The sequence below is a fragment of the Jaculus jaculus genome, chromosome 14, assembly GCF_020740685.1.
Source record: "Jaculus jaculus isolate mJacJac1 chromosome 14, mJacJac1.mat.Y.cur, whole genome shotgun sequence".
Lineage (NCBI taxonomy): Eukaryota > Metazoa > Chordata > Mammalia > Rodentia > Dipodidae > Jaculus > Jaculus jaculus.
The window spans coordinates 68970868-68997377 of record NC_059115.1 but is presented as its reverse complement, the minus strand read 5'-3'; the positions used below and the strand labels follow the sequence as shown (position 1 = coordinate 68997377).

The following is a 26510-nucleotide window of genomic DNA, read 5'->3' as shown; positions in this document are numbered from 1 at the left end:
TTACTGAAAAATAACTGGACTCTATAAACTATAATAAAACAGATCATTGTGGACTTTATGCTCAATATAGAACAAATGATAAGGGATATGAAAATTCTTAGCTTTACAAAGGAAATTAATCAGTCTCAAAGCATGCCTGTGGGTTCTTAAATCATTACGTTGATAAAATGCTGTTCCTCTAAACTTGCTTGCAAAATAAGTAATTTTTATTTATTTATTTATTTTTTATTTTTATTAGCATTTTCCATGATTATAAAAAAATCCTGAAGGGAGGGAATTACCATGGGATATATTTTATAATCATGGAAAATGTTAATAAAAATTAAAAATAAATAAATAAAAAATAAAAGAGAAATAGAAAAAAAAATCCCGTGTTAATTCCCTCCCTCCCCCCCACACTTTCTCCTTTGAAATTCCATTCTCCATCATATTACCTCCCCATAACAATCATTGTACTTATATATATACAATATCAACCTATTAAATACCCTCCTCCCTTCCTTTCAAAATAAGTAATTTTTATAAGTTAATGTTTTGGGCTCAAAGATCAACTAGGTTTTAAATTTATTTATTATTTTTTTTTTAGGTCAGTCTCACTCTAGCCCAAACTGACCTGGAATTCACTATGTAGTCTCAGGGTGGCCTCAAACTCACAGTAATCCTCCTACCTCTGCCTCCCGAGTGATGGATTAAAGGGGTGTGCCACCATAACTGGCTGTGACTAGTTTTTTACATACATATAATCCTTTCAGTTTAATAATCACAATTCAAGAATGATTATAAAAATACTCTCTTGTAAATGCTCCATTTTATCTAATATATGAGGCTACTAATTATAACAAGCTAGTCGAAGATGGGCTCAGGAAAGAAACTTTAAAAAAAAAACCATTTTATTTTTATGTATTTATTTGACAGAGATAAGAGGGTACACACACGTGGGCACGCCAGGGCCTCCAGCTGCTGCCACCTTATGCATCTGGCTTACGTGGGTCCTGGAGAATTGAGCCTGGTTCTTTTGGCTTTGCAGACAAACACCTTAACCGCCAAGCCATCCATCTAGCCCAAGAAAGAAACTTAAAAAAAAAAACAACACAACATTTTTATTAGCTGGGCGTGGTGGCACATGCCTTTAATCCCAGCACACAGGAGGCAAAGATAGGATTGCTGTCAGTTCAAGGCCACCCTGAGACTACATAGTGAATTCCAGGTCAGCATGAGTGGAATGAGACCCTACCTCAAAAACTTAAAAAAAAAATTATTTGCAAGGGGGAGAGAGAGACAGCATATGAATGAATGAGAATGGATGTATCAGGGCCTCTTGCTGTTGCAAAAGAATTCCAGCTGCATGTGCCATTTTGTGCATCTGGCTTTATGGGAATACTGGGGAATCGAACCCAGGCCATTAGGCTGTGCAAGCAAGCACCTTAACTGCTGAGTCATCTCTTGAGCCCAGGAATTTTTGAAAAGAATATGTAAAGTTATATTGCAGCAAAGGAGCACTCTCTAAATATTTCTACTGCACTGCTATAGGTCAGTGAATCTAAGAGGTCAGTAATGAGAGAAACCGCATGATTGGATCCACCACTACGTAATCAGAAACACTGACAAACCATGACACGATATGAAGATGCCACTGACAATGTGATATATTCTAAGTTAACACATATGAAGAGAACAAACACACGCAGCCTTGGAACCAATGACACATAGTTTTAAAAATTGTTATTTTTATGCTAAGTGTTCATTGAAGCAAGACCTGGGGCACTAAGTTTTTATTTTCTTCTGGCTTAATTGTGTGTGTGTGTGTGTGTGTGTGAAGCTTTTACAAATCCACCTTGCGTAAGACAGAGCCCTGGACAAGTAGGAGATTGACAGCTACTGCGACAATGCTCGTGCTTCAGATTTAAGGGATGGCTTAGCTACAGGAACCAGAGGTGTCACAGAAGGGTAAAATAATTATGCTTAAGCCTCAGTAACAGGGCTACTGAAGTGACATTGTCTGCAACAGAGGTGACTCAGTTTCACAACTGAGTTCAGTTTTCAGTAGGAAAACAAAACTAAACCGAAGCCATCAGTGGCATATTTCACTGACAATATCTGCTAGGTAATGTCAATTAGGAATAAGAGCCAGCATTTTAAGGTCAGATTTACCTTTGTTTTGCCCTGTCTACCCCTGCCTGACTGTCTGCTGGATGAAGACAGCAGTCAGCTCCCTGCTAAACAATTCATGGAATCTGTGGCATGTTCAGGTTTTAGGAGCTTCCTCTCCCGCTCTCCAGTCATGCAGGCGGGCGGAGGAAGAGCCCTCGTGTTTGCACTCATGGCCTGGCGGGTTGCTACAGCTGTTATTGAGGACTGCATGCAGTGTGGTCAGCAAATATTCTCAGGCAGGTTTCACAGGGCCCTACCGTCACCCAATGTTACCCTGTTGCCCTCTGCTACTTGAACTCCTGGGAGGCCAGTGCTGGCCCGGGTTCTCTTCATGTTGTGGGTGCTGGGAGAGGTACCCAGCCATGCTGCAAAGAAAGAGATGGTGCGCTTAGCTCACTGCCTCTGCTCACTGGGAAAACCCAGAGGCTAATTCTTATCCAGAAAGAAAAGGAGGGCAGAGATAAGTGGCAACCTAAAACAGAGAAGCCAGTTAATTTACAAGAGCTTCAAACTATAATTCCATCTTTAATTGAGATAATGAGTTTCCAGGGGCAGCTCATGCCATTAGCTAAAATAAGACTTCTTAAAACTATGTTTGTGTGCATATATGAGTTAAATTGTTTTAAAATTTCTGTAATTTGGTACTTTATTAGTACCTTAGTAAATTATCATACACTTAAAGTATAATTCAGTGTAAATATTAAATGTTATCTCCATATGTAAACCCCTATCTATCTATCTATCTATCTATCTATCTATCTATCTATCTATAGAACTGCTATTCCAAAGGACATTATTTTAACATCCTGCTAGTATTAATTATAGCCAAAGCCAAGAGTATAAAGGTAGCTGCTAATCAGCACCCTTCTGAGCAGATTGACTAGACACACCATTGGCAAAACCAGTGGGCTAGTCAAGCCTGAATTAGCAGGGGAAAGACATCCCAGGAAAGACATGTCATCTAGGAGAGAACAGAAGTTCTGGGGGCTGATTTTTGTCTCTGCTGCTTGTTTCAAGCTGATAGTTATCTTTGCTTCTCAGGTTCCACAGAGGGTAGGGATGGTAGTCTGTGGAAAGCATCTTCAAGATGGGTTGAAATTGCCTACTAATTTCAGGGCCAATCTTCTCCTTAGCCCCTATAAAGTAAAATAAGTGATTAGCAAAATATTTCTGAATGCTAAATTTGGATTATCTTTTAAAGAAAAATCCAACCCTCTGTCTTTGGGAATTAATGCCTCTATCTCAAGAGTTTATAGCACTATTTGAGTCTTTAACACTATTAAATGCTGATCTGATGTTTAGAAGGTCACCATGCCTTTTTGGAAGGCATACATTTAGAACTCGTTTGGATGTGTGGTTTTTGTTCATTCTTGAAAAAGTGTATTCTATTCAGTACAGGAAATATATAGTATATAACAATGTTTGTATTTTCAATAATTTCTAAAGGTTATATGTACAAGACTACTGTTTTCTACAGCTTCTAGGATGGTGGGGTCTGAAAGTAGGCAGTTAGGATTTCTGAGTACCATTCGCACAACAAATACTGAGTCAACAGAGTCCAGGATCTTGCACAGTGACAAAGTTAACATTATTTCTCATTGCCTCAGGCACTCATTTCCTGGACATCAGTCCCTGAGGCCAAAGGCAAACCAACTGCAAGGGCACTACATGCCAGCAAACGTGGACATTTTTGCTGCTGAACACTTTGCCACTTCAGATTTTCTCTCTGTTATAATGTACTGCAGATCTACTTGTGCATGCGTGTTGGATTATACATGAACAAGCACTTCTTAGTCAGGTTTGCAGAATTTCATGTATTTACTGTCAAGATGTAGTTTTTAAAATTTAAATATAAAGGCATGATTTGGGCTGGTCTTGTACCTGAGATCATCCTGTCAAATCCTGAGATTACAGGTGTGTGCCTAGACATAACATTTTGAGTCTACATAATTGGATGACCCACACCCTTCAGAACGAACAAGCCACTTTTTATATCGTGTACTTACTCCTAACCCTTCACGAGCTTAGCAATCAGAATCATACATATTTTATCTTTCTGGATACAGAAAATACCTGAATGACCATCCAATTTTCTGAGTGTCCTGTTCTGCTAAGGGGAACAGGTGAAATGATACTCTGAAAGACACAAATTTCACGTCCTATGCTATCAAAGCTGCTTCTCAACTACAGAGCTGAAAGTCCAGATACTCAATGATTGTAAGGTTTTCGCTTTGTGACAGTATCCTGTTATACTTCAATGTTTCAATCTATTTATTTAGAAGTTGACTTCAACCTAAGAGAGTATGTTCCAGCAGAAAAGTAAATATGCTTAAACTCTAGCCTGCCAAGAACCAAATTTCGATCTTCTAGAGACATTACTGAAGGAAAAAAAAAATCCTATAATTAGCAATAAGCAGCAGTATAATCACATAGTATTTAGCATGGGTTTTAACAGAGAAACAAGAAATAATTTTAACACATTATCACTTTTAAAAGGCTATTTTAACAATGCTTCAGTTATATTTTCAATTTGCTTATATATGTCACTATTATGACAGTTGGGGTACATTTCTAATTATGTCTGGAAGTAAAAAGATAAAAATTTCTCATTAAAGAAAAGTATCTTTGTGGAAAATCAAGATTTAAGCCCTTCAATTCAAAACCCTGAACATTTTCCACAGAGGAAAACTCTGTAAGCATACTTCTTCAGGGCTTTGGAAACAATCAGATCAGGCAACGTTAACGTATCACAGCTCTCAAGAAAAACAGCACAGCACTGTACAGAAGACCCTCACAGTTACGGCTCTGCGTAGTCCCTGTGGGCTGTGCCAACCCACTCTCTCTCCTGTAATGAGTCTTTGTTTTTACTAAGTCCCAAAGGGCTGGGGAGAGCTCGGCAAAGGGAAGGGGGAAGGGCAGATGGAATGCAGCTGCAGGCTCTAAAACAATGCTGAGTCCATATATTTTGTTCCCAGTGAGAATAATAAGGGTAGGGTTTTGAGGATACAGACCCTGAATGAGCAAGGTAGGGCCAAGCAGCCCACAGCACCAACCCTCAATTACCACACAAAGGCAATCTCCATTTATTTGGGCTGAAGAGCTATCAGTGAAAATTCAAATATGCACTAAGAGTTAACCGACCAGCCATAACTAAATTACTTTTATCAGTAAACTACATTCAGGCAAGGCGGGCTTGGAAACATGGGGGACAGGAAAGATGTGGGGAAAGGTGGGTGCAGAACTTGGAACAGAAATCTGTAAGATCTCAAATGCAAGTGGCTCGCTTTGCCATGGTGCCTAGCACCTGGGGGTATTAGTATGCCACAGCAACCATGCCCCTTCAGAGACGGTTGGGAGCTGCAAGGGTCAAAACCCAGGGTTTAGAAGCCTTGAGCATTCGTTCCGGCCCTTTAGTCTCTCCAGCTAACTTAGCGCTGGCTGCTAAGGACTTGTCCTTGCATATTTTCTTAACTTGATGTTCCAATGGAGTAAGTGAGAACTAAGGGGAGCAGCGGTCACAAGGTGTGGCTCTGCAGCTCCTATCAAGAGAAAAGCAGCTAACGCTCACTTTCTTGCCCTGGGCCTTGCTCTCTCTTCTCTAAGATAATCCTTTATTGAAAATCCATGGACTTTCAAAGACTACCCCTGCAATCAAATATTACTGATGCAATCAAAACCTGCAGGAAAACTTCAAAAGCCTTAAATAAAACTTGCAGAAAAGACTACTTAAAAAGCCAGGCAACGAAAGTCAGATGAATGCTTGCTCCAATTAGGATCTTATTTATGAACACGTAGTTACTAAGGGGGAAAAAGAACTTCATTGTAAAGCTGTCATGTAGGAGCAAAGCTCTGACAGCCATACAAACACCTCCTTCAAGTTGGTTTGACACAAAAGATTTAAAAATACAGGACTCTTAGCCCATTGAATGATATAATGAATCTGACTCTTAAATATTTTTAAGTTATAAACTTTAGAAAGACTGCATTTATACTCACACTTTTGTATTCATGAGATAACAAAAATTCACAAGTACTGATTTTCAAAAGTCAAGTACATGACCCTCTTCCCTAGCTTGCCTTTTTCTCGAAGTTCTAAACTCCACTCATGGGCAATCTACATATCTGTACTATAGTTAGTATATAAAGACAGAAGTGCATATTAAGGGAGCAGGCAAAATAAAGATGTATTTACTTTATTAATGTTTCATCTTAATAGTAACAATTTACTAAAAATTTCCTCAAAAGTTTGTTACCTAGTCCAAACATAAAGTTGCTAGGCTCATTTTGTTCGATGTTATCATCTATTATGCTTTTCTTTTTTCTTTTTAGTGCTGGGAACTAGACCCAGGGCCTTGTACAGGCTAACTATGCACTCTGCTGTGCCCCCAGCTTATTATGCATTTTAATGCAGCAATAAAACAGACATACAAAACTGCTTATCCTGTACAATGGCAAGGCTTAATGTTCCATTTAGATATTTAATTTCCTAGGATGTATAATTAAAAAATTAAGTGCATAGACAGCAAAATTTTATTAATAGCAACAATAATTATATAGTCTTAAGACTCTATTTAGTTATGGTAAATAAAAGATATTTATATAATACTTTGATACTTCACCCTTTAATAAAAACATTCAATACACAATTAACCATGATTTGGAAGAAACTCAGTAACCATAAGTAATTATTTCATTTAGTAAATTAAAAAATATAAAGCATTTTAATAAAAGATGACAGAAATTTTTACTTAATCATAGAGATCACAAACAATGAGTGACTATATTAAGCTAGTAAGGTGAGAGCAAATTTTTAAAGTTTCATAACACATAAAATATATTTTTTCCAAAACAGCATTACTTACCCCTTGGAGTCCTTGGAACTGAATCGAAGGTCGAAAAGGAATTAAATTCTATGAAAAGAAACATAAGAAACAAAGAGGTAAGATTTGTTGATTGTGACATAGAACAAATAATTAAACCTCAAATCTATGTCTTTGTCATAGTATGAAAAACATCATTTTATTACTACTTATCTTCACATGTAATCATATTTAGATGGCTTGATAAGTTGTTTACATTTCTCTGAATCCAGGCATTTCCAAGGTAAAAGGTATTGGGGGAAGTATAGCAACCATGATTTCAAGCTGACTGGCATGATTTGTAGGCAAGAGTACAGTAATTCAATTTTACATAAATAATTTCTTGCTTAGTTTCCTGACTTTTTAATATTAGAAGAGAAAGGGAAGAGTTAATTGGAGGAACTTTGGGAAAAAAAACCCAATGGCATGATAGACATATAACATTTGAAATATTCAAAAACTACCTATAGCTCTACGTCTTTCTTAGAGATTTAGTTTTGGTTGAGAGTCACACAGGTTACCAATCTTCTCACAAAATTTTTACTAGGAGAACATAATTTCTAGACAACGTTTTTCCGTTTTATTATTGCCTTAGTCTTTTTTACACTTTTAATACTTTGTCATAGAGCTTTGCATTTGGAAGCAGAGCAATAATTGTGAATATCTGCCCATTTTCAACATGATGCTCCTTGTTCAAAATCACCATTATGTTTTTCTAAGGGAAGGTTTTCTAAATTGTTAGCAGCAGTTTAAGGGGTAGATTAACTTTGAATCTACCTGATGGTAACACAACAGTGTAAACTATTTCACCGCACAGAAGTAGCAGCAGTGCGCCTGCTCCCAGCTCTACTTCAGCTGCTAACAGAAAGGCATCCATGTACTTATCCCAGCAGCCACAGCACACCACCTACTCCATCCAGTTATTTCTCAAAACTTCTACGCAGACTTAAAGTTTACTAATCAGAATTGGAAAAAACTAATGGGAGGTGAGGAAAGCACATTTTTTCAAAAAGATAAGACTATCTGAATATAAAATCAAGTGGTAATACTATCTATCAAGTGGATAATGTCTTGGGAAAACATTATAATGGATACTGTTCTTATTGTTGTACACTCAATAAAAGATAATTTAACTTTAAACACATCAACTGAATCATAATACTGTATACGCAGTGATAAATTGCTTTCTTTTATTTATTTATTTATTTATTTATTTTTTTAAGTAGGGTCTCAGTCTAGCCCAGGCTGACCTGGAATTCATTATGTAGTCTCAGGTTGGCCTTGAACTCATGGCAATCCTCCTATCTCTGTTTCCCGAGTGCTGGGATTAAAGGTGTGCGCCACCACGCCTGGCTTAAATTGCTTTCTTGATTTGGGAAAAGTAGGGTTTTTTAAGAGGGAAAGAAAAAGTAGTGCTTATATTTTTAAAACCCAATTTTTAATAGTTACCCTAATTCATGGGCTTTTATGAAAATATAGATTATTACTTTTCTTTAAGGGGAACCTCCCCCCAAACTACAATTCATGGCTAAAATTAATCTTCTGAAGTAATGAAAGCATGTTCACCAGACCCTGAGGAGTCCCTTTTTGTGTGTAAGTAGGGTGGCCTTACACTTTAGATAACAAGGACAGGTTCCAGAGTTCCCAGTATTTCTTATTAACCCACCTTCTTGCATCTCCCTTCCAGCTCTCACATAGAACTTGCCTTGGAAGCTGGTTATACTTCCCTCAATAACTTAGAACTTAACACGCTGACTTCAGCGCATCACTGGCAATGCAGTTCTCCAGCAAGTTCATCAACACTTCCATGTCAAGTAAACATAAAACTTTTCCTCAATTTGCATATTCTGATTTCTCCACTGGATGCTATCTCTTTCTTCATTTTAGAAACACCAGTCCTCCTGCTCTTTGATCATAGGTCCCCTTTCAAAAGCAAGTGCTCTGCCTTTTCTTGTTCTAGATAGCTTCTCACTGTAGGCTCACTGTACCTGTTTGGTGATGACTGCATCTCTTTTCCACTCAGCTGTCATCATTTCCCAGCCTGCCACTTATTACTGCCTCTCACACTGCATTAGAAACCCTCAAGGACAGCAAACATTCCCTGACTGGCAAACACTAACATCTCCCCAACCAAACTGGCCCTCTTCCAGTTGCCTCTTCTGGCAATGGCATGCTCATCTGCTTAGTTCTTCAGACTCAGAATTAACTTATAATGCCTAGGACAATCCTCAAGTTTTGTTAGTCAATCACATGCCATTAGAACCACAGAACTCCATGTGCAGAAGACTTAGGAAACACAGCTGATGCTCACCTCTCTACCCCGACCCTGTGTTCCATTAATCACTAAGCCAGAACAGAACCCACAACTCAGTCTTCCTAGTTCACTCTGGTTTTTTCCTACTGCCCTGCACTGCACACACATTTGCTATGGGAGCAGGAGACTACGACAGCGTGAGGGCCCAATCCTTCATAACAGGGGTCACTACTTAGTTGAGGTTGAGCCCTACCAGGAAGAGAAACATGAATTCCACAGAGGAGAATGTGAGTTAGAACATCTGCTCTTCCAGTTCTAGAAAAGCCAAAGGGACTATGACAAAGGGAGATCGCCAGTCGCAGATTAGAAAAAAAAAATCAGACTCCTGGGAAAAAGAGTTTCTTGAGGAAAAAGAGCAAGAAGGGGCACTCTACAGACAGAGGCAGGTGTGTAGGGCAGAGTTTTTTCACACATGGAATACAAAAACTGAACCCAGTGATTCTTCCTGTTCTTGAAATTTGTCTCAATTTTCAATTTCCGTAGGACAACCAATAAAATTTTAGACCTTAAGATGTCTATTTAAAAGGTCTATTACCATGTAAAATAATCCTATCCTTAATTCTCCCCTTACCCTCTCACTGATGATTTTTTTCTTCGATGTGATAAACAATCAGAGGCTCTTCCAATTTTATGAATTAACAAACAACAGTTTGCTGAAAGCATTTTTTTTTTGGGGGGGGGGGTAAGGCAGCTCCTTTTAGCCATATGCAAAAACAGAGAAAGATCGATTGGAGTAGGGGAGGGCTGGGAAAATGGGTTCAAAACAACTCAAGGGAATGCTTTAGAACTACTCTGAAAGTGTGATAAAGGTCTAAATTAAAATGATCACATTTGAAGCCAATAGGAAGATAAGGCGGATCCACAGACAGAAAGATATAACATGTGTTGACAGCTTGAATATCAGTCACCAAAGAAAAATGCTATCCAGGTGGCTCCAGGGCTACCGGTCATCAACCTCGGTCATCTGCCTCAGACTCCCTCATATTAAACTCTCCTTGGGAGGCTCATGGTCTATGTCAGGCCCTTATCACCTTGGGACCCAGATAAAGGCCTTCCCCTTACTTTCAAGTACTCAAGTAGCTGGCTCTCTCAGACACTACTCTCTTCTCCTCATACCATGAAGCTCCTTCTCACTCTCTACCAAAGCAAAGCTAACTCCTTGACCGACCTCTACACTCCGTATGCATCTGGCCACTGTGAAACAGGCTAGCTACCATGAATCACTTTCTAAAAGCAACTCCACTGTAAGCAATTGTATCAGGTAGGTTAGGTGGTTTTTTTTTTTTTTTTTTTTTTTTTTTTGTCAAATGTATAGCCTACTTGTTAAAACAATGATGCTCAACTCACTGGATATTTAAATAAAATTTAAAAGCAAGTCAAGATAAAGAAATTATAGGTGACCACTCATAATACAGCATGCTTTAAAACAATGCTAAAGTTACTGAATACTTGCTTCAACCTTCATTGTGTAGCTTTAATTAAATGTTTGCATTAAGTAGCTCTTTTGAAAATCAAGTAACTCTAGGGCTTAACTGAACAGTACTTGTGCAATAAATAAGATAGTGACCTGGTGTCAACATGCAGCCAAGAATCACGTGGGCATACTAGAATCAGCTAGGATACCCACTTGGGACAAATGTTTTGAAAATGCTCAATGTAATGCTTTTCAGTCAAAAGATTCTGTTAAATTGGTAGCAGTTTCATTGATGTTATTCTTAAACTAACTCTCTCTAATGTCTTATGAAAGACAGGGATCCCTAAGTGCAGACTGCAGTGTCTTAAACTGTGAGTCACCAACCTTATATGAGTCACGTAACTGAATGTAGGGGCTGCAATGACCTGGACAACTATAAAAGGTTTCTGAATGTGCAATGTCCAAAAATTGTTTTCTTTCTTTTCCAGGTTTTTGATGTAGGGTCTAACTCCAGTCCAGGCTGACCTGGAATTCACTATGTAATCTCAGGCTGGCCTTGAACTCTTGGCCATCCTCCTACCTCTGCCTCCCAGGTGTTGGGATTAAAGGCGTGCGCCACCACACCCGGCCCAAAAGTTAATTCAAAATCAACCTTATACCATGTTGCACTGTGAGACTTCACTGCGGCCTTGATTCTGAACACACAACGTGTGTGCTTTATACTGTATTTGGTATCATCATCAGCAGATACTGCCCCAAACATCTCAACTCCTGTTTGAGATGCGGTACTGTGTGTTGGTGGGAAGCAGTGTTCTCAGCACTGATGATTATTAGATCCAAATGCCAATCCATTTTGAAGAAACACTGAAGGTGCTTTACACTGCAATGACAAGCATTCAGCAAAGATTTAACTTCATCGTACATCCATCTCGTCATATGCAAATTTGCCTTTATCTTCAATAGTTGGTAAAATTGCATGTGTATCAAAGAATTGTTTCAAAATACTTTTCTTTACAATTTATTATTAAATGCTTGATATGTATACCTATATGCCAGAGTCACATAAAATTTCGGGAGCAGGGCTGGAGAGATGACTCAATGGTTAAGGCACTTGTCTGCAAAACCTAACAATGCAAGTCTGAGTCCCCAGTGCCCACACAAAGCCAGGCGCACAAGGCGGCTCACACATCTAGCGTTTGCAGCAGCTGGAGGCCCTGGCCTGTCATTCTCTCTTTTATCTCTCTTCTTGCAAATAAATAAATAAAAGTACTTAAAAAGATTTCTGGGGCTCAGTGGTTAAGGCACTTGACTGCAATGCCTAAGGACCCAGGTCTGATTCCCCAGGACCCACATAAGCCAGATGCACAAGGTGGTGTACATGTCTGGAGTTCGTTTGCATTGGCTAGAGGACCTGGTGTGCCCATTTTTCTCTCTCCATCCCCCTCTCTCTCTCAGAAATAAATAAATAAAATATTAAAAATTGAAAAGATTTCTAGGGCAAAAAGGGATCATGAATGGAAAAAGTTTGAGAAGCTCTGGTATAGACAAATACTAGTATGTATATGTAATTTTGTTACGCTCTTACTGTTTGCCATTTCAAGCTAATGCTACCAAAATTGCTCTATGACCAATTAGATCTATGTCTCTTTACTTCCAGGAACCATTCCTTAAAAATATATCGCAGCTATAAAAAGACTACATAATCTGCTATGTGGTTATACTAACTAATATTAATTTTATTACATAATGTTGACTCTTACATGACTCTCTTAGGGCGGAAAAGGGAGAACAAAGTTCAGGTTTCTTAAGAGCTAAATTAAAGAAAGTTACTTATATATACAGGTGGTTTTAAACCTACTTCCCCTTGCTATTTACATGTTACTGATCCATGTAAATAAATTAGATCTTTTATCTTTAACGTTATTAAAACTTAGTTTTGTGAACATACAAACATAAGAAATCACATTTTGGCCTTAAAAAATAATAATTTTCTCTAACAAGCCATAAGGATCTTTCTAACTTTATTCTCTTAGGTTAGTGATGTCCTTGAAATGCCTATACTGTCCATTCTGATCCCATCATAGAACTCTAAATTAACTCAAAGTAAACCTAGGCTATTCTTGAATTATTGAATTCTTGAGTTACTTAAAACCAACTAGCAAACATTTGTTAAATACTGGGTATTTATTTACCTATGTTCTTATGCTGCATTATATATTATGCTAAAGATAGCACAAAAATTCCAGGTCAAATATAATTATGGAACCTTGCCATAAGCAAACAAATAATGTTCTACAAATGATGATGGCTCAAATATCTACTTTAAGTAGACTGTTTTAAGACACAATTGCTAAACCAGGTATGATAGGACATGGGATGCTCAGGCATCAGGGAGGCTGAGGCAGGAGGATCATAAGTTCAGGCCAGCCTGGGCTATATAATGAAGTCCATGCCAACATTGGTTGTTTATCAAGACCCTGTCTCACAAAAGAAGACAAACAGAATGACGAGAGAGGAAAAGGAAGACAAAAAAAAGGGTAAAAAAAAAAAAAAGAGGAAGGAACGAATTGTAATTAGTTATCATTTAATAAGTGAATGCTTGCAATGTGAGGATGTGCCAGGCATTATAACTATTTTCAATTTTCACAACTAGGACCTTTTGCCATATTCACACCCTCTTATAGGGTAGATACAAATATGTAATATTATTCGTATTTCTCAGCAAAGTTTTATTAATTATCTAAGGCTATACAGATAATAACTGACATGGTACTCAAAGCCGATAGTACTTTAGGAACTGTGTTATTATCCACCAACTGTCTCACCTTAAAACTACATTTTTGGGCTGGGAGATAGAGGATCAATGAGTAAAGTGTGTTCTGTACAAGCAAAGGGATCTGAGTTTGGGTCTCTAGCACCCATGCAAAATGCTGGGCATGGTGGTGCCCGTAATCCCAGTGCTGAGAACGTAGGGATGGAATATCGGGCTTCACTGGCTGCTAGCCTAGCCAAATGAATGAGCTCTAGGTTCACCAAGAGGGTCGATCTCAAAAATACGGTGGAGAGTTATTAAGACTCCATTTAAGAACTCAATGCACCTGCAGTACACGTGAGCCCACATACATATACACTCATTCACACATACCAAACACACTGGTTTTGCCTATCACTTTATGTAGCTAGTTTTTTTTTTTCCTGGCCTTCTCCAAAAATAGGTACTTAAAAATCTGAAAGATATAAAAACTAAAGAATTCATAATTGATAACTTTTATGGTGTCCCACTAAGGCTTAAGGAGACAGGCAAATGTTTCCACTGTGTAAGTAAACAGTAAATACACTTTTTACCTGAGGTATAACTTGTAGAAAACAGATTCATCTTTCTTCTTAAAAAGACACATTATACTATTTAAAAACTCGTGGCTATGATCCTTTTCATCTAAAGACTCATTTTATTCCACATTCTTTATAGTATCACCTGACTAAGAATTTAATACCATCTAATAGTTATATTCTAACCACCATAATAAAATCTATCTAGGCCAGGAGAGAGGGAACACTGGAGCTGAAGCAAGAACACAGGAAACCAGACTGTGGGCACTGAAGAAAAAAAAATTAAATATGCTCAGCTCTTTTGAAAGGCCCATAATAATGATACATGATGTGAAATTTAGAGATAACGAAAAACTATTTTAATGAATGGTATCTCCTTTGCCTAGACTCTTTCAGTAGATGGCAAAAAGTCACTAAAATACACAAAATGAGTGAATCCAACCTTAGATATCATAGAAACTCCTTTTGAACAGATTTTGATGAATAAGATTAAAGAGTATATGGAGTGATAATTTATTTCTAGCTATTATATCACGTGAAAGAGTAAACTACAAAAGGGATTACCAAACCAGTAGGAAGGAAAGAGCAAAAAACCTAATCTATTTAACAATTCTTCTCTCAAAGACCTGTAGTTTTTGACATAAGCAAAAAAATATTATTGTCTTAAATCTGAGGATTTCAAATAGCTCTTAAATAAACATGGAACGCTAAAGTCTGAGCCTTAAAACCAGTCAAAAGTTATTTACTGTGATCCAGCCTTTCAACCAACAATATCTGAAACATAATATCCCATTATTTCCTCCTAAGAGTGTAATGTGGCCTGTATACTTGTATAATAAGCTTGTATGTCTAATCTGACTTGTTAAGGTAAATAAAGCTTTGACCTAAAGAATCATTATCTGGAGAAGTTAAATGTAGTAAAATAAGATTAGAAGATGGAGAACATTCTTTAATTATAAATTAATCAAATGTAGCACCTAGGTCATGTTTGCAAAAGGAGCCATTAGGGACTTATAGGAAAGTATGTGACTGTGATCAATGTTTTCAAAGACAGTGCACTGTGTAGACAGGGGTGGACCAGATCATGGGAGAAGAATGGAAATCTGGAGTCCGGCTGGGAGTCCATGGTGGCAATCCTGAAGACAGAGGATGGTGGTTGCGACTGGAACGGTAGCAATGGCTGGGCTCAGATTCTAGGTACTTTTTAAGAGTGACAGGATGTGTTGATGGATTGAATGTGTGAAGAAAGGAATAGACAGATTATGGGCAATTCCTGGTCAACTGGAAAGTGCTGCCACTTACTGGTATAGGAGTCACTCAGGTAGGTGCCATTTTAAGAAGGGAAACTGAGACTTTTGTTTGGATATAAGTTTGAGATCCCTACTAAGCTTTGGCGAAGAGATGGTATGTAAGAAGTAAGTGCCTGGAGTCAAAATTATTGTTATGTGTGTGTTGCTGTTAAGTGTTTTCAAGACAGGGAACTTGCTCTACAGGCCAGCCAGACCTTGAACTTGCATGAATCTTCCTGCCTTGCCTCCCATGGGCTGGGATCAGGTGTGCACCACCACCACACCTGGCTTGAAAAGATTTGATCTGGAGACGAATACTTGTAATCCACAGGTGTCATGTAAATCCATAGAACTAGATGACCTCACCTAGGCAGAGAATGGTAAGGACAAAGGACCTGAAATCTTCAACTTTCAGGGGCCATCCAAGCAGAGATTAGCCAGCAGACACAGGCAGGAGGAAATTCAGAAGAGGGTTTCTAATAGAGAGACGCCATCAACAGGCTGGAATGCCTATCCTACCAGACTACCAGTGACTGCGAGTGCACAGGAGTGGGGGTGGCTGGCAAGAGGACACCTGGTCGGCTGCAATTTCAGGGCTGTGGTGGAGACGGAGTGTTCAGCCAGAGGTGGCAGCCAAAGAAGACACCGTGTATCTTCCAACACAGCCTTTCTCTTTTGGTGTTGCCGGTGGTTTATTTGTTTTGTTTTTCGTATTCTTTCTCCCTTCTACTAAATGCCAAACACTTTTTAATAGCAGAGGTCATACATATCTAGTCAGCTTTATGTCTTTAAATTCTTTAAAAATATTCTATTTTTCTTTGAGAGAGAAAGAAGAAGAAAGAAGGAGAGAGAGAGAAAGAGAGAGACAGTGCGTGCATGACAGAGAATGGGCATGCCAGGGCCTGTAGTCACTGCAAATGAACTCCAGATGCATGTGCCACCTTGTGCATCTGGCTTATGTGGGTCTTGGGAAATCGAATCTGGGTTCTTAAGTTTCACAGGCAAGTGCCTTAACTGCTAAGCCACCTCTTTACACTTTATGCCTTTAATGCTTCAATCTATGCCTTGCATATGAAAGAAGAATATAATGTTTGATAAATTTATATATATATATATATATATATATATATATATATATATATGTATGTATGTATGTATGTATGTATGTATATGTATATATACACCCCCCACACACCCACCCACAACCACATATACTTGGTAGCTGTAATCATAGCTCTTCTCTCTGAATTTCTTTTGTTTTTTTCCAAGGCAGGGTCTCACTCCCACGGAGGCTGACTTGGAACTCATGGTGACCCTCCTACCTCAGCATCCCAAGTATTAGAATTAAAGGCATATGGCACCATGTCTGGCCTCTCTTATTTTTTTTTTCAAGGTAGGGTCATGCTATAGCCCAGGCTGACCTGGAATTCAAGATATAGTCTCAGGGTAGCCTTGAACTCATGGTGATCTCCTACCTCTGCCTCCCAAGTGCTGGGATTAAAGGTGTGTGCCACCTTAATTTTTTATTAAAGAAAATACATCTTAAAATACCCAACTGAGTTTTGATTACATGGATATCTTCTTTGGTCCACTGAAGCAGCTTGGTCTGTAATGCAGCCGCAAGCAATGATAGGAACTAACTCAATGTTATCTTAAAATATGCTAGCACTCAGGTTTCCAGATAAGAATATTTAGAGCCTAAAGTCTCCAGGCCTGATTTTACCCTTGAGGTCATTATTGAGTGACAGTCTTCAAGCCAAGAACTAGATGACCTCCCTCCATTAATTATGAACAAAGCAGCCACTATGTCAGTACATTACAATGTGTATGTTTAACTCTCAAACAAAAGTAATTACAAAATAAAAAACAAGAAACTGGTTAAGAGTATACCTCAATGATACAACAATGCTTAGGTTCCATTACCAGGACCCAAACCAAAGCCACCCACCAAAAGGGAAGTCTAGAGAGTGATCTGGAAGAAAAGAAAGCATTAGCATTTTCAAGTCCTTTAGGAATTATACTATTTCAAAATGGTACTTGAAGTGTAAATACAGGCACATTCTATAGAGTTATTTACATTTCAAAAACTCACTAGGGTTCTGATCTTCATATTAAAATCAAATTAGCTTTTTGTGTCATCTATGTTCAATGATGGCCTGAAGTGCAATTTATAGAAGTTATTCAATACAGGAAGTCTGTAAAAATACAAACAACTTTAAAAGCCCCATTCAAACCATTTGTTTCCTAATTTCAACTCCCCTCCAAACATCAGCAGTATCCACAATTTCCACCATATTAAAGAGCTGATATAACATATTAAGCAATCTATGTGTTCAAGATACCTGTCTGCCTAAGACTTCCACATATACTTCTAAATATAAAACATCTAATCAACCTAAGTCTTTTATTATTAAACTGAATGGATAGTCACCAAAATGATATTTGGTGTTTTATCTCCCCCACTTCTATCTTACCTGCTTCTGACTTTATCTTTTTTTTTTTTTTTTAAACTTTTTTAGAGAGAGGGAGAGAGCACAAGAAGGGGGGTGAGAATTGGTGCACTAGGGCCTCAGCCACTGAAATCAAACTCCAGATGCTTGTGCCACCTAGTTAGTGGGCATGTGTGACCTTGTGCTTGCCTCACCTTTGTGTGTTTGGCTTATGTGGGGTCTGGAAAGTTGAACATAGATCCTTAAGCTTCACAGGCAAGGCCTTAACCACTAAGCCATCTCTCCAGTCCCTTATTTTTTTTTAACTAAGAGTTACCCCAATTATTATCAATGGCAAGAAATGTCAACTCCATCCCCCCTCCCTTTTAAAATCTTGTTAAAGTATACATATATATTCTGTGCATCTCTAATATATCCTACCAGTGTAGACCCCAGTTTTCTCGGGTTTGGAGCACGTATTTTTTCCTTATCCAACCATTTACTTCCAGATTCACAGTAGAGTCAGCCTGTATACCAAGGCCAGAGTAATTTGAAAACACAGCTTAAAACATCTCAGATTTCTATGCAGTATCTCCCAAGGAATGACAGAAAAAAGTCCAAATCACTTAATAAGGTAATCAACCTGCCCTAACCTGCCTTGACTCTTTTAAACCCAGCTCTCCTTTCCTGCTGCACCCCAGGTACAGTGGAACAGGCTCTTCCTAGACCCTGCCCTAGCTTTTCCACCCAAGTTTCTGCCTTACCCACGACATTCCATCTGCTGGAGATGTGGTCCCCTCATCAATCTTTGTTTGCAAAAAACCTTAATGGTAAAATCCTTAAAGGTCCAAGGATCTTTTTTTTTTAATCTTATTTTTATTTGTTTATTTGAGAGAGGGAAAGAGGCAGAGTGAGAGACAGAGAGAATGGGCACGCCAGGGCTTCCAGCCACTGCAAACGAACTCCAGACACATGTGCCACCTTGTGCATCTGGCTAATGGGGGTCCTAGGGAATAGAACCTGGGTCCTTTGGCTTTGCAGGCAAGTGCCTTAACCGCTAAGCCATCTCTCCAGCCCAGATCTTTTTAATTTTTTTTTATTAAACCCATAGCATAAGATTCCAAGAAGAAAAGAGGTTTATGCTATTGGTCTGACAATGTTGTTACAGTGAAATTAGTAGACAAGTGCCCTAAGAATGCAGGTCAATTCCAGGTGCCAAGTTGAGTTTTGAATCTATAAGCAGATTATAGCCTAATAAGATCCTCTCTGCTTATATATTAAAATTGCCAGCCATGAAAATATCAAGTAGGTTTGGTCTTTATTGGAAAGTATTGGTAAAAGCCTTTAAACCAGTTCAAGCTGGGCATGGTTGCTCACCTTTTTAATCCTAGAACTCAGGAGGTTGAGGTAGAAGAACTGCACTAAGTTTGAGACCAACCTGGACTACAGATAGCCTGAGCTAGAATAAGACCCTTCTTAAAAAAAAAAAAAAAAAGTAGATCAGTTCTTTCTAAAGGCTTTAAAATTACAAGAAGAGGCCTTATACAACAAAAATTATAGATAGGTGAAAATTTTGGAAAGAAGAAGGGTTAGGAGAAAAGGAGGGGAGGAAAAATAAAGAGAGAAAGTTCCCTGGCAAATGCATGATGAATTTATGCCACATTTTTCAGTTTTAATTTGGCTGTGGAGACATGGCCATTAATTTATTATACTCCCTGGCAGAGGGGCTTTTTTAGATTCTTGCTTAAGTCACAGGAAAAATTGTATGGAGCTGTGGTATTCTGGAAAGTCAAATGTGGAGGTATCTTGCTATTTTCTTTACTATAAATGTAGAAATGTCCATAATATCATATTTTAGTGATATTTTCTCAAACATTCCACATATATTCGGTCCAAAGTGGCTGGACTATGGTGCTAGCTTTTGAGTCTGGTTGTGACAAAGAAAAGGATCACTGCAAGTGGTTACAAATGACCCAGGACTGATCACCGAAATTCTGACTTCCCCCACTGCTGGCTCTCTCACCAATTACCTAACAAGCCCTATAAGCACAGCTTCTGTGATTTTTTTTTTACAAGTGCAAATGGAGCAAATGGAAAGGCTGAATCTGGTGATTGTCCTTGGTAAGCTTCCCTGGAAATCATTCCAAGAATTCTACACTCCTTTCCTTTTAAATTCTTTTCTTGAACATGTTCCAATCCTTCACATATGTTCTTTCTTTCTCCTCCCAATTTTGGTGCCAAGGTTCTCTGTCTATCTTTTTAGGCAATCTGGCTACTACTTTTCTCAGGGAGGGGCACTTTCCTTTGCATTGAGAAACCCACTGATCATCTGAATAAGCTTCAAATATTGCAGAATGGGGCACAAAATTGCTTTTCTTTAATCAAAAAAAAAAATGCAAGGGGAAAGAGGGAGAATAAAACAAATTGGTACGAAAGCACCATAATGAAACTTAATTCTTTTTAAGTTAACAAAAAATTTAACAGATTTTTTTTAAAGCACATTAAGATAAGTACAGACTGAAGATGGGTCCAAGTTAAAGGTCAGTAAGGTCAGCATATTTAAATTAGACCTAGCTACAGTTTTGAAGTCCAATGAATGGAATCTGTTTTACTTAATAAGCAGGACAGTGACCGTGGTGCTGGTCTGCATCCTGAAGGGACAGCTGAAGGGCACACTCTTCTGCAGAAGGCACATTGTTGAAAACTCATAAACACACAATGATTAGGGGCAAGAAGAAAAAGTAGGGGGAAGCATGAGATGAGTACTATTCATGTCATTAGACACAATGAATCAAATGCTGAAAAATCCAATTCATCTGGAAAGAAGAAAGTCTAGGCTGTGAAAATTATCTAGTCTATGTCCCATGAAAGCAGGGATTTATCTATCCTATGACCTGTGGAAGCAGAATTGAAATAGACAATCAAGTCACAAAGTATTGGGAACTACTAAGTGACTATGAAAACAGTAACACTGGAGGCTAAAATGAGGCCTGCTTCGATTGGACATAATGTTGAGTTATTCATTCAAAGTTAAACAAAGTATATTTGCACAAAGTTTCACAAAGGCAACATTTTCCTAAATGGCACCAACCAAGGCAAAACTTAAAAAATTAACTCAATTGAACAAAAAAGCATCTGCTTGCTGATCTTCTGGGATGAAGGAAGAATAGGCCCTGCCTCCAAAAACAATCTTGCAAGCCTCGTTGTTATAGTTGGGTAGGCACAACAATACCTGAGCCAACCACCTTTGAAACTTTAAGCAAACATTTTTTTTTTTTTAATTACAAGGTGAAGTTCATAAGTTAAAGGCTTGCCTGGCCTATAGAATGAGTACAAGGCCAGTCCTAATAACTTAGTGAGAACCTGTCTCAAAACAAACAACAAAAAAAGCAGTTTTTTTTTAAAGGGATGGAGAGGGAGGACAGGAGGTTAAGCTTATTTGGTGCTTGCTACCATGCAGGAAGCCCTAGATTCCCTCTAGAACATGGCTTAAAACCAGGTGTGGTCACACATGCCTCTGGGAGGTAAAGACAGGAGGATCTGAAGTTCAAGGTCATCCTTGCCTATGCAGTGAATTCCAGCTGGGTAGAATACATGAAGTTCTGTTGGGGGGGGGGATTTAAATAGCTAGAGGCTGTAGCTCAGTTGTGGTAGAGCGCTTGCCTAATATGTGAGGCCCTGAGTTCAAATCCCCAGCACCTCAGATAAAAGAATAGGAAAAGCAAACAAACTTAGTTGATGGGCTCAGAAATGACAAAAATCTAAAATTTTTATTTTGATAAGATTTTTATTATATATAAATAATGTCAAAACAAACAAAGCAAACTATTAGAGAAATCAGCTAAGACATGCTATAAAATGTTATATTTTAATTTCAGTATAGTTGGACATTTGGGAGAAATATGAAATTATAGTAATCTATGTAGAGCAAATATTTAACATATGAAGAGCACATGCAGACCACACAATGTAAGATGACTATGAATTTGTGATTTTATTTGGCTACTTGTATGCATATATCTCAAATTCAACTATCTCCATTTAAACAAAACCTGATATCCTAGATATTTGTATGAGCATATCTTCATTTTTCTGTGAATCATGAAAATAACTTTATCATTAATATTTTACATATAACCAATTTAGAACCGTTTCTATATTCAAAATGAGTGGAAAACAACTTTGAGGTGACATTTACTCCAACAACTGTGACTCCTGAACTCACAATATTTACCTGCCAGCTTACAAACATGAAAGCTTGAAGAACAAAGGCAAGTTATGTTGGCTTATCTTTTGAAGCAATGAGGAACTGTGATTTGAGAATATGAAGATCTCAGTATTTTCAGATTTTCCTCCCATGAACTATGTTAAATTTAGTGTATTTTATTGAATATATTTATAAAACTATGTTCTGTCTAAATCCTAAATTCATCAGCCTGGGCTAGAGTGAGTCCCTACCTCAAAAACAAACAAACAAACAAAGTCCTAAATTCACCCTAAGAAGACTTACATCAAGTGGACTTAAAGAGCAAGTCAAATGGACAATATAATATGGACAGAAAGAACACTTTGATGCTTAACTTAGTAAATAATCTGTTGAAATTTCTGGCCCTTAGAAAGTTATTACAAGATGAGTAAATTATCATTTTACATAAGCCAAAGCCACTTGGTAGCCATGTGTCTTCAAGCACCTCTTGCATTAGCACAAAAATGTTGGGAGCAGTTTTGTATGAGGAATTAAAAAAAAATCACTTTCCCCCCCCAGATACATCAAGCTTAACCATCTAGAAAATTTGCCCCAGTTAATTATCTAACGCAAGCCAGCATATGCCCAAGTAACAGCTACAATTTCAAGTCAGGAGTCCTACCTACCTACTTCTGATAAAAATAGAACAAGTAAATACCCTTCCACTGGAGGTTTGTAAAAGCTCAGCCACATGCCCACTGCTGGTAACTGCTATGGTGCCCATTGGGGAGCCCCGGTTGGGGCTGAGCCAGGGGAGGCCTGGAGGGCAGGTCTGTGAGGCTTAGCTGTGTTCGCAGGAGGACCTCGCGCTACCAACGGTGCGCAGTCACGCAAACCGGCGTCACTGCTGCGGCCTCTTCCCTATGCATACAACCACGCTTCATATGTACACCCTAACTCAAGCTTGCTTTTCAGAGTCCCTTCAAAAGTATTTTTGGAAAATAAACAAGCACAACAAACAAACAAACGTCTCTGTAGCTAGAGCAGCGCTCATGACAGAAGGCAGGAACTGGTTAAGTGGGGAACCAGGCAGCGTGTAACTTGCAAAGGCTAAATCAGCCATTCAATTCCCCCGCCCAACCCGAGCATGCCAGGGACTGCGAGGCTACCAGTTTTTCCGGAGAAAAGGAATTTGAAGGCTAACTCAATCTACCAGGTTCCACACTTAGAAACATGGAAGGATTAGTAAATCTCTTTTTCCTTTCACTGCCTTGTGTAGATTGACCATGGCCATTAATTTACATGTCAAGATTCGAAAAAAGACAACAATGATATTGACAGACAATAGAACAGTAATTAAAATCACTGACTTCAGTATTTTTAATTGAAACAAAGTAAAATGGGAAAAAAAACCTTCAGGAACTAGTGGCGAGTTGGGAGAGAGAGAACACTTAAAGTCTCCTAGAAGTTACCACTATCACGTTAATTCCAAGCTTGAAAACATCAGGGTATAGAAGAAGCAAAAAGCGAAGGCCGTGTGAAGTTGGGACAACCAGCCTACTCCCTTCCTGGGCCTCAGAGGGCACACAGATCACTGGGCACCGGAGCATTCTCCATACTCCACTCACACTGAGCACTCTTTCTTCCTTCCCCAAATGGGCTTCTTCACCTCACCAATTCCCTGAAAAGCAGATGGTGTCACCCTGGCTGTTTAACTGTACAGTTTGCCGGATGTTTCCCAAAGTGGCTGGCTGACCTACTGTCCCCAGAGATGCCTTTCCCCACCCAGAGTGTCAGTACCCTCCCCCACCCGCCCCTCCAACAAGGTCTGCTTTTCTTCTTTTTTCCTTACTGGAGGCTGGCCTCCTGCTGCTGTCATCTCCTGACCTGTGTGTTTCTCTTTTTACATCCACCTGACCTACCTTCTTCCCACTGTCATTCCTTCCCACGCCCGCCCTTCCCTTGGAACCTGCAAAGCTTATCTCTCCGTCTCACAGGGCTGAGTTTCTCGGCACTGTCTTGCCTCCCGGTGTATCTGGCTTCCCCAGTTCGGGCCTCACACTCGATGCCGGGGCCGGCCTCACCTGTCGGAAGTGGCTCCTGCCGCTCTCAAGCCTTGTAACTGCTTGTATTTCTGTGTTCTTAGAGGCGGCTGTATACTGATCTCCTAGCCATAAGTGAGGCTCTTTCTCCTTGGGTGTAGGAAGGTGTCTTTCTCCCTGTACGGGCAACTCCTCCTTGTTTCTCAACGGCTCAATCCCCCACAAAACCTGGGAGTGTTTTTCACCATATACTTCTCTGGTGCATAACACGTGTGTCCACCCGATTCTTTTTCTGAGGATGTGCCAATCTCTCCTGCTGTATTTACACGTACCCTGCTCTAATGGGAATTCATAAGCTTGCAGATATGCACAACCGTGTATGCCTCCCCGCTGCGTGGCCGACCCTGCCGAAGCTCAGCTGTGCCAGGTTCGCACTTCCCTGGCTCTGCCCAGAACTGTCTTCTCTGTATGCATTTAAAGTGCCTGGCACTAGTGGGAGCTCAACAGATGTTAACTCTTTTCTTCACTTTTTTAAAAATCGGAATAAGTATGTTTGTGCCCGGTGTCCCTCTGCCTCCCTGTGCTTGCTTTTAGGAGACCAACTGGAACACTTTCCTTAATATGGGAACATTTCTGTCAGGATGCCCGGTGGCACTGCGTCTCCCTCTTCTCTCAGTAAAATGTTACTAGTCCCCGGCGATGTCTCCGCATGGGCACAACCAGTTTCCCCGTGTGCCCTCTGGATTGTCAGTGCCTCTTGGTGCCCATGTCAGCGTAAAAATGCTTCCTAGACTGGGACTCCAATTGCGCTGTACGTGCCCCTGAGCCTGTGTCCGTGTCCCCGTGGTTTCTCTCTGGAACTCGCCACGGGAGGCAGGCGTCTCTGCCCAGGATGTGGTTGCATTATGCCCCCCCCCCCCCACCTTGGGATCGCGCCTCGGTAAACCCTCGGAGTCAGTTCCGGGCACACCGGAGCCGAGCGCCTTTGGGTTACGCTGCGCTTCCGAGAGAATCCCTCTCGCCGGCCACAACCCCCGCGTCTCGCTCGGGGCCGTGGGTGCGCGAGCCCTGGGGTGCCTCCCGGGGGGGGGGAGGGATGCAGATGGCGGTGGTGTGGGTTCGTGCCCACCGGGACGCACGGGGCATCGTCTCGGGGATGGAGGGAGAAGCGGGTGGGCTCGCGGGGAAGGAGGGAAACGGGGAGGACGCAGCGGAGCTCCGGGGCTCCCCGAGCTAGCGAGCGCAAGGTGCGTGCCGCCCTCCCCGAGCCCTCCGCGCGCGCCCCGGCCTCGGCGAGGACACCGCGTACGCTCCCGCCCGCCCACACGCCCAGTGCCCGATGTCCCCAAAGTGCCCGCGGGGAGTACAAGTTGTCTCTCCTGACACCCCGCGCGGGGGGCGCCGGGGACCGCCGCTGCTGGGGCGTCACCCCGAGACAGGGGAACGACGGGCGCGTGTGTTGGGGGGGAGGGGAGGGTCGCCGGGGTTCTATACGGGTAGCTGCGCGCGCCCCGTACCCCACCCTCCCCCCGCCCCCGCCGCCGCCGCCACGGGCCGTCCGTCCAGGCCGGTCGCTGCTCGTCTCCCTCCGTCCCGTGGGGCGAGGGTGGGTGGGGGGCGGGCGGCGAGAGGAACCCCGCGAGCGCCGTCGGAAAGTCCCGCAGCTGCGGGTCGGGCTGGCAAGCGGCTTGGGCTCTCCCCGCCGCCAGGGGCCGCCCGTCCATCTGTCCATCGGTCCGTCCCTACGCTCGGGATCGCCGCGTCCCACCCGAGCGCTGACGACGGCGGCCGCAGCAGCAGCAGCAGCAGCAGCGTCTCCCCCTCCGCCACCCACCCCGCCGTCCGCGCCCAGGTGCCGGAGCCCGAGGGAAGCACGAGCGGGCGACCGAGAAGCGCTTGTCGGCTCCGGCCCCGACTCCCACCACTCCCCCACCCCCCCCCGCCGGTCGGGTCGGTTGCGCTCACCTTGTGGCTCTGGTACGTCTCCAGCGCCCTGATGGCCGTCTCGGTGAGCTTCACATGCAGCACGGTGATGTGGTCCTGTCCCAGACGCCCGCACGACAGCCCGTAGCGCTGCTCCTCGCGCAGGCCCGCCGCCGCCGCCGCCCCCCCCCGCCGCCATCTTTAAACTCCCCGGGCTAGCGCCGCCGACGCCGCTCGGCCTCGAGCCTCCACTGCGGCCGCGGCTGCTCGTCGCGCTCGTGCAGCAGCCGCCGCCGCAGCTACGGCCATGCCGCTGCTGACGTACTGTCATAGACTGCCACAGCCAGACCTCGGGCTTCCACGGCCCACGCCGGGCCCCGCCCCCTCCCCCCCGGAGCCACGCCCCGCGCCCCTTCTCATTGGCTTAGCCCCGGCCTCAGAACCCCTTCTCATTGGCCGCAAACCCCTCCCCCGCCGCGGCGGGGGCGGGGCGTAAAGTCTGCCGGAGTTTTGCTCTCGGGGACGGGACGTCCCACAAGAGGAAAAGGCTGACGTCGAGGTGACGCGCCGACT

The 26510-nt window shown here is 41.3% G+C and overlaps 1 protein-coding gene across 1 annotated transcript in view; it reads right to left on the bottom strand.

Moving 5' to 3' along the window:
• Ell2 (elongation factor for RNA polymerase II 2) overlaps positions 1-26246 on the bottom strand; it is a 75997-nt gene extending 49751 nt beyond the window's left edge. Inside the window, exons 1-3 of the mRNA XM_045133391.1 lie at positions 26167-26246; positions 25980-26136; positions 7014-7061 (exon numbers count right to left, since the gene is read on the bottom strand). Coding sequence (XP_044989326.1) covers positions 7014-7061; positions 25980-26136; positions 26167-26246 — 285 coding nt within the window. The remainder of the gene's footprint in view (positions 1-7013; positions 7062-25979; positions 26137-26166) is intronic.
• Positions 26247-26510: the final 264 nt, after the last annotated feature.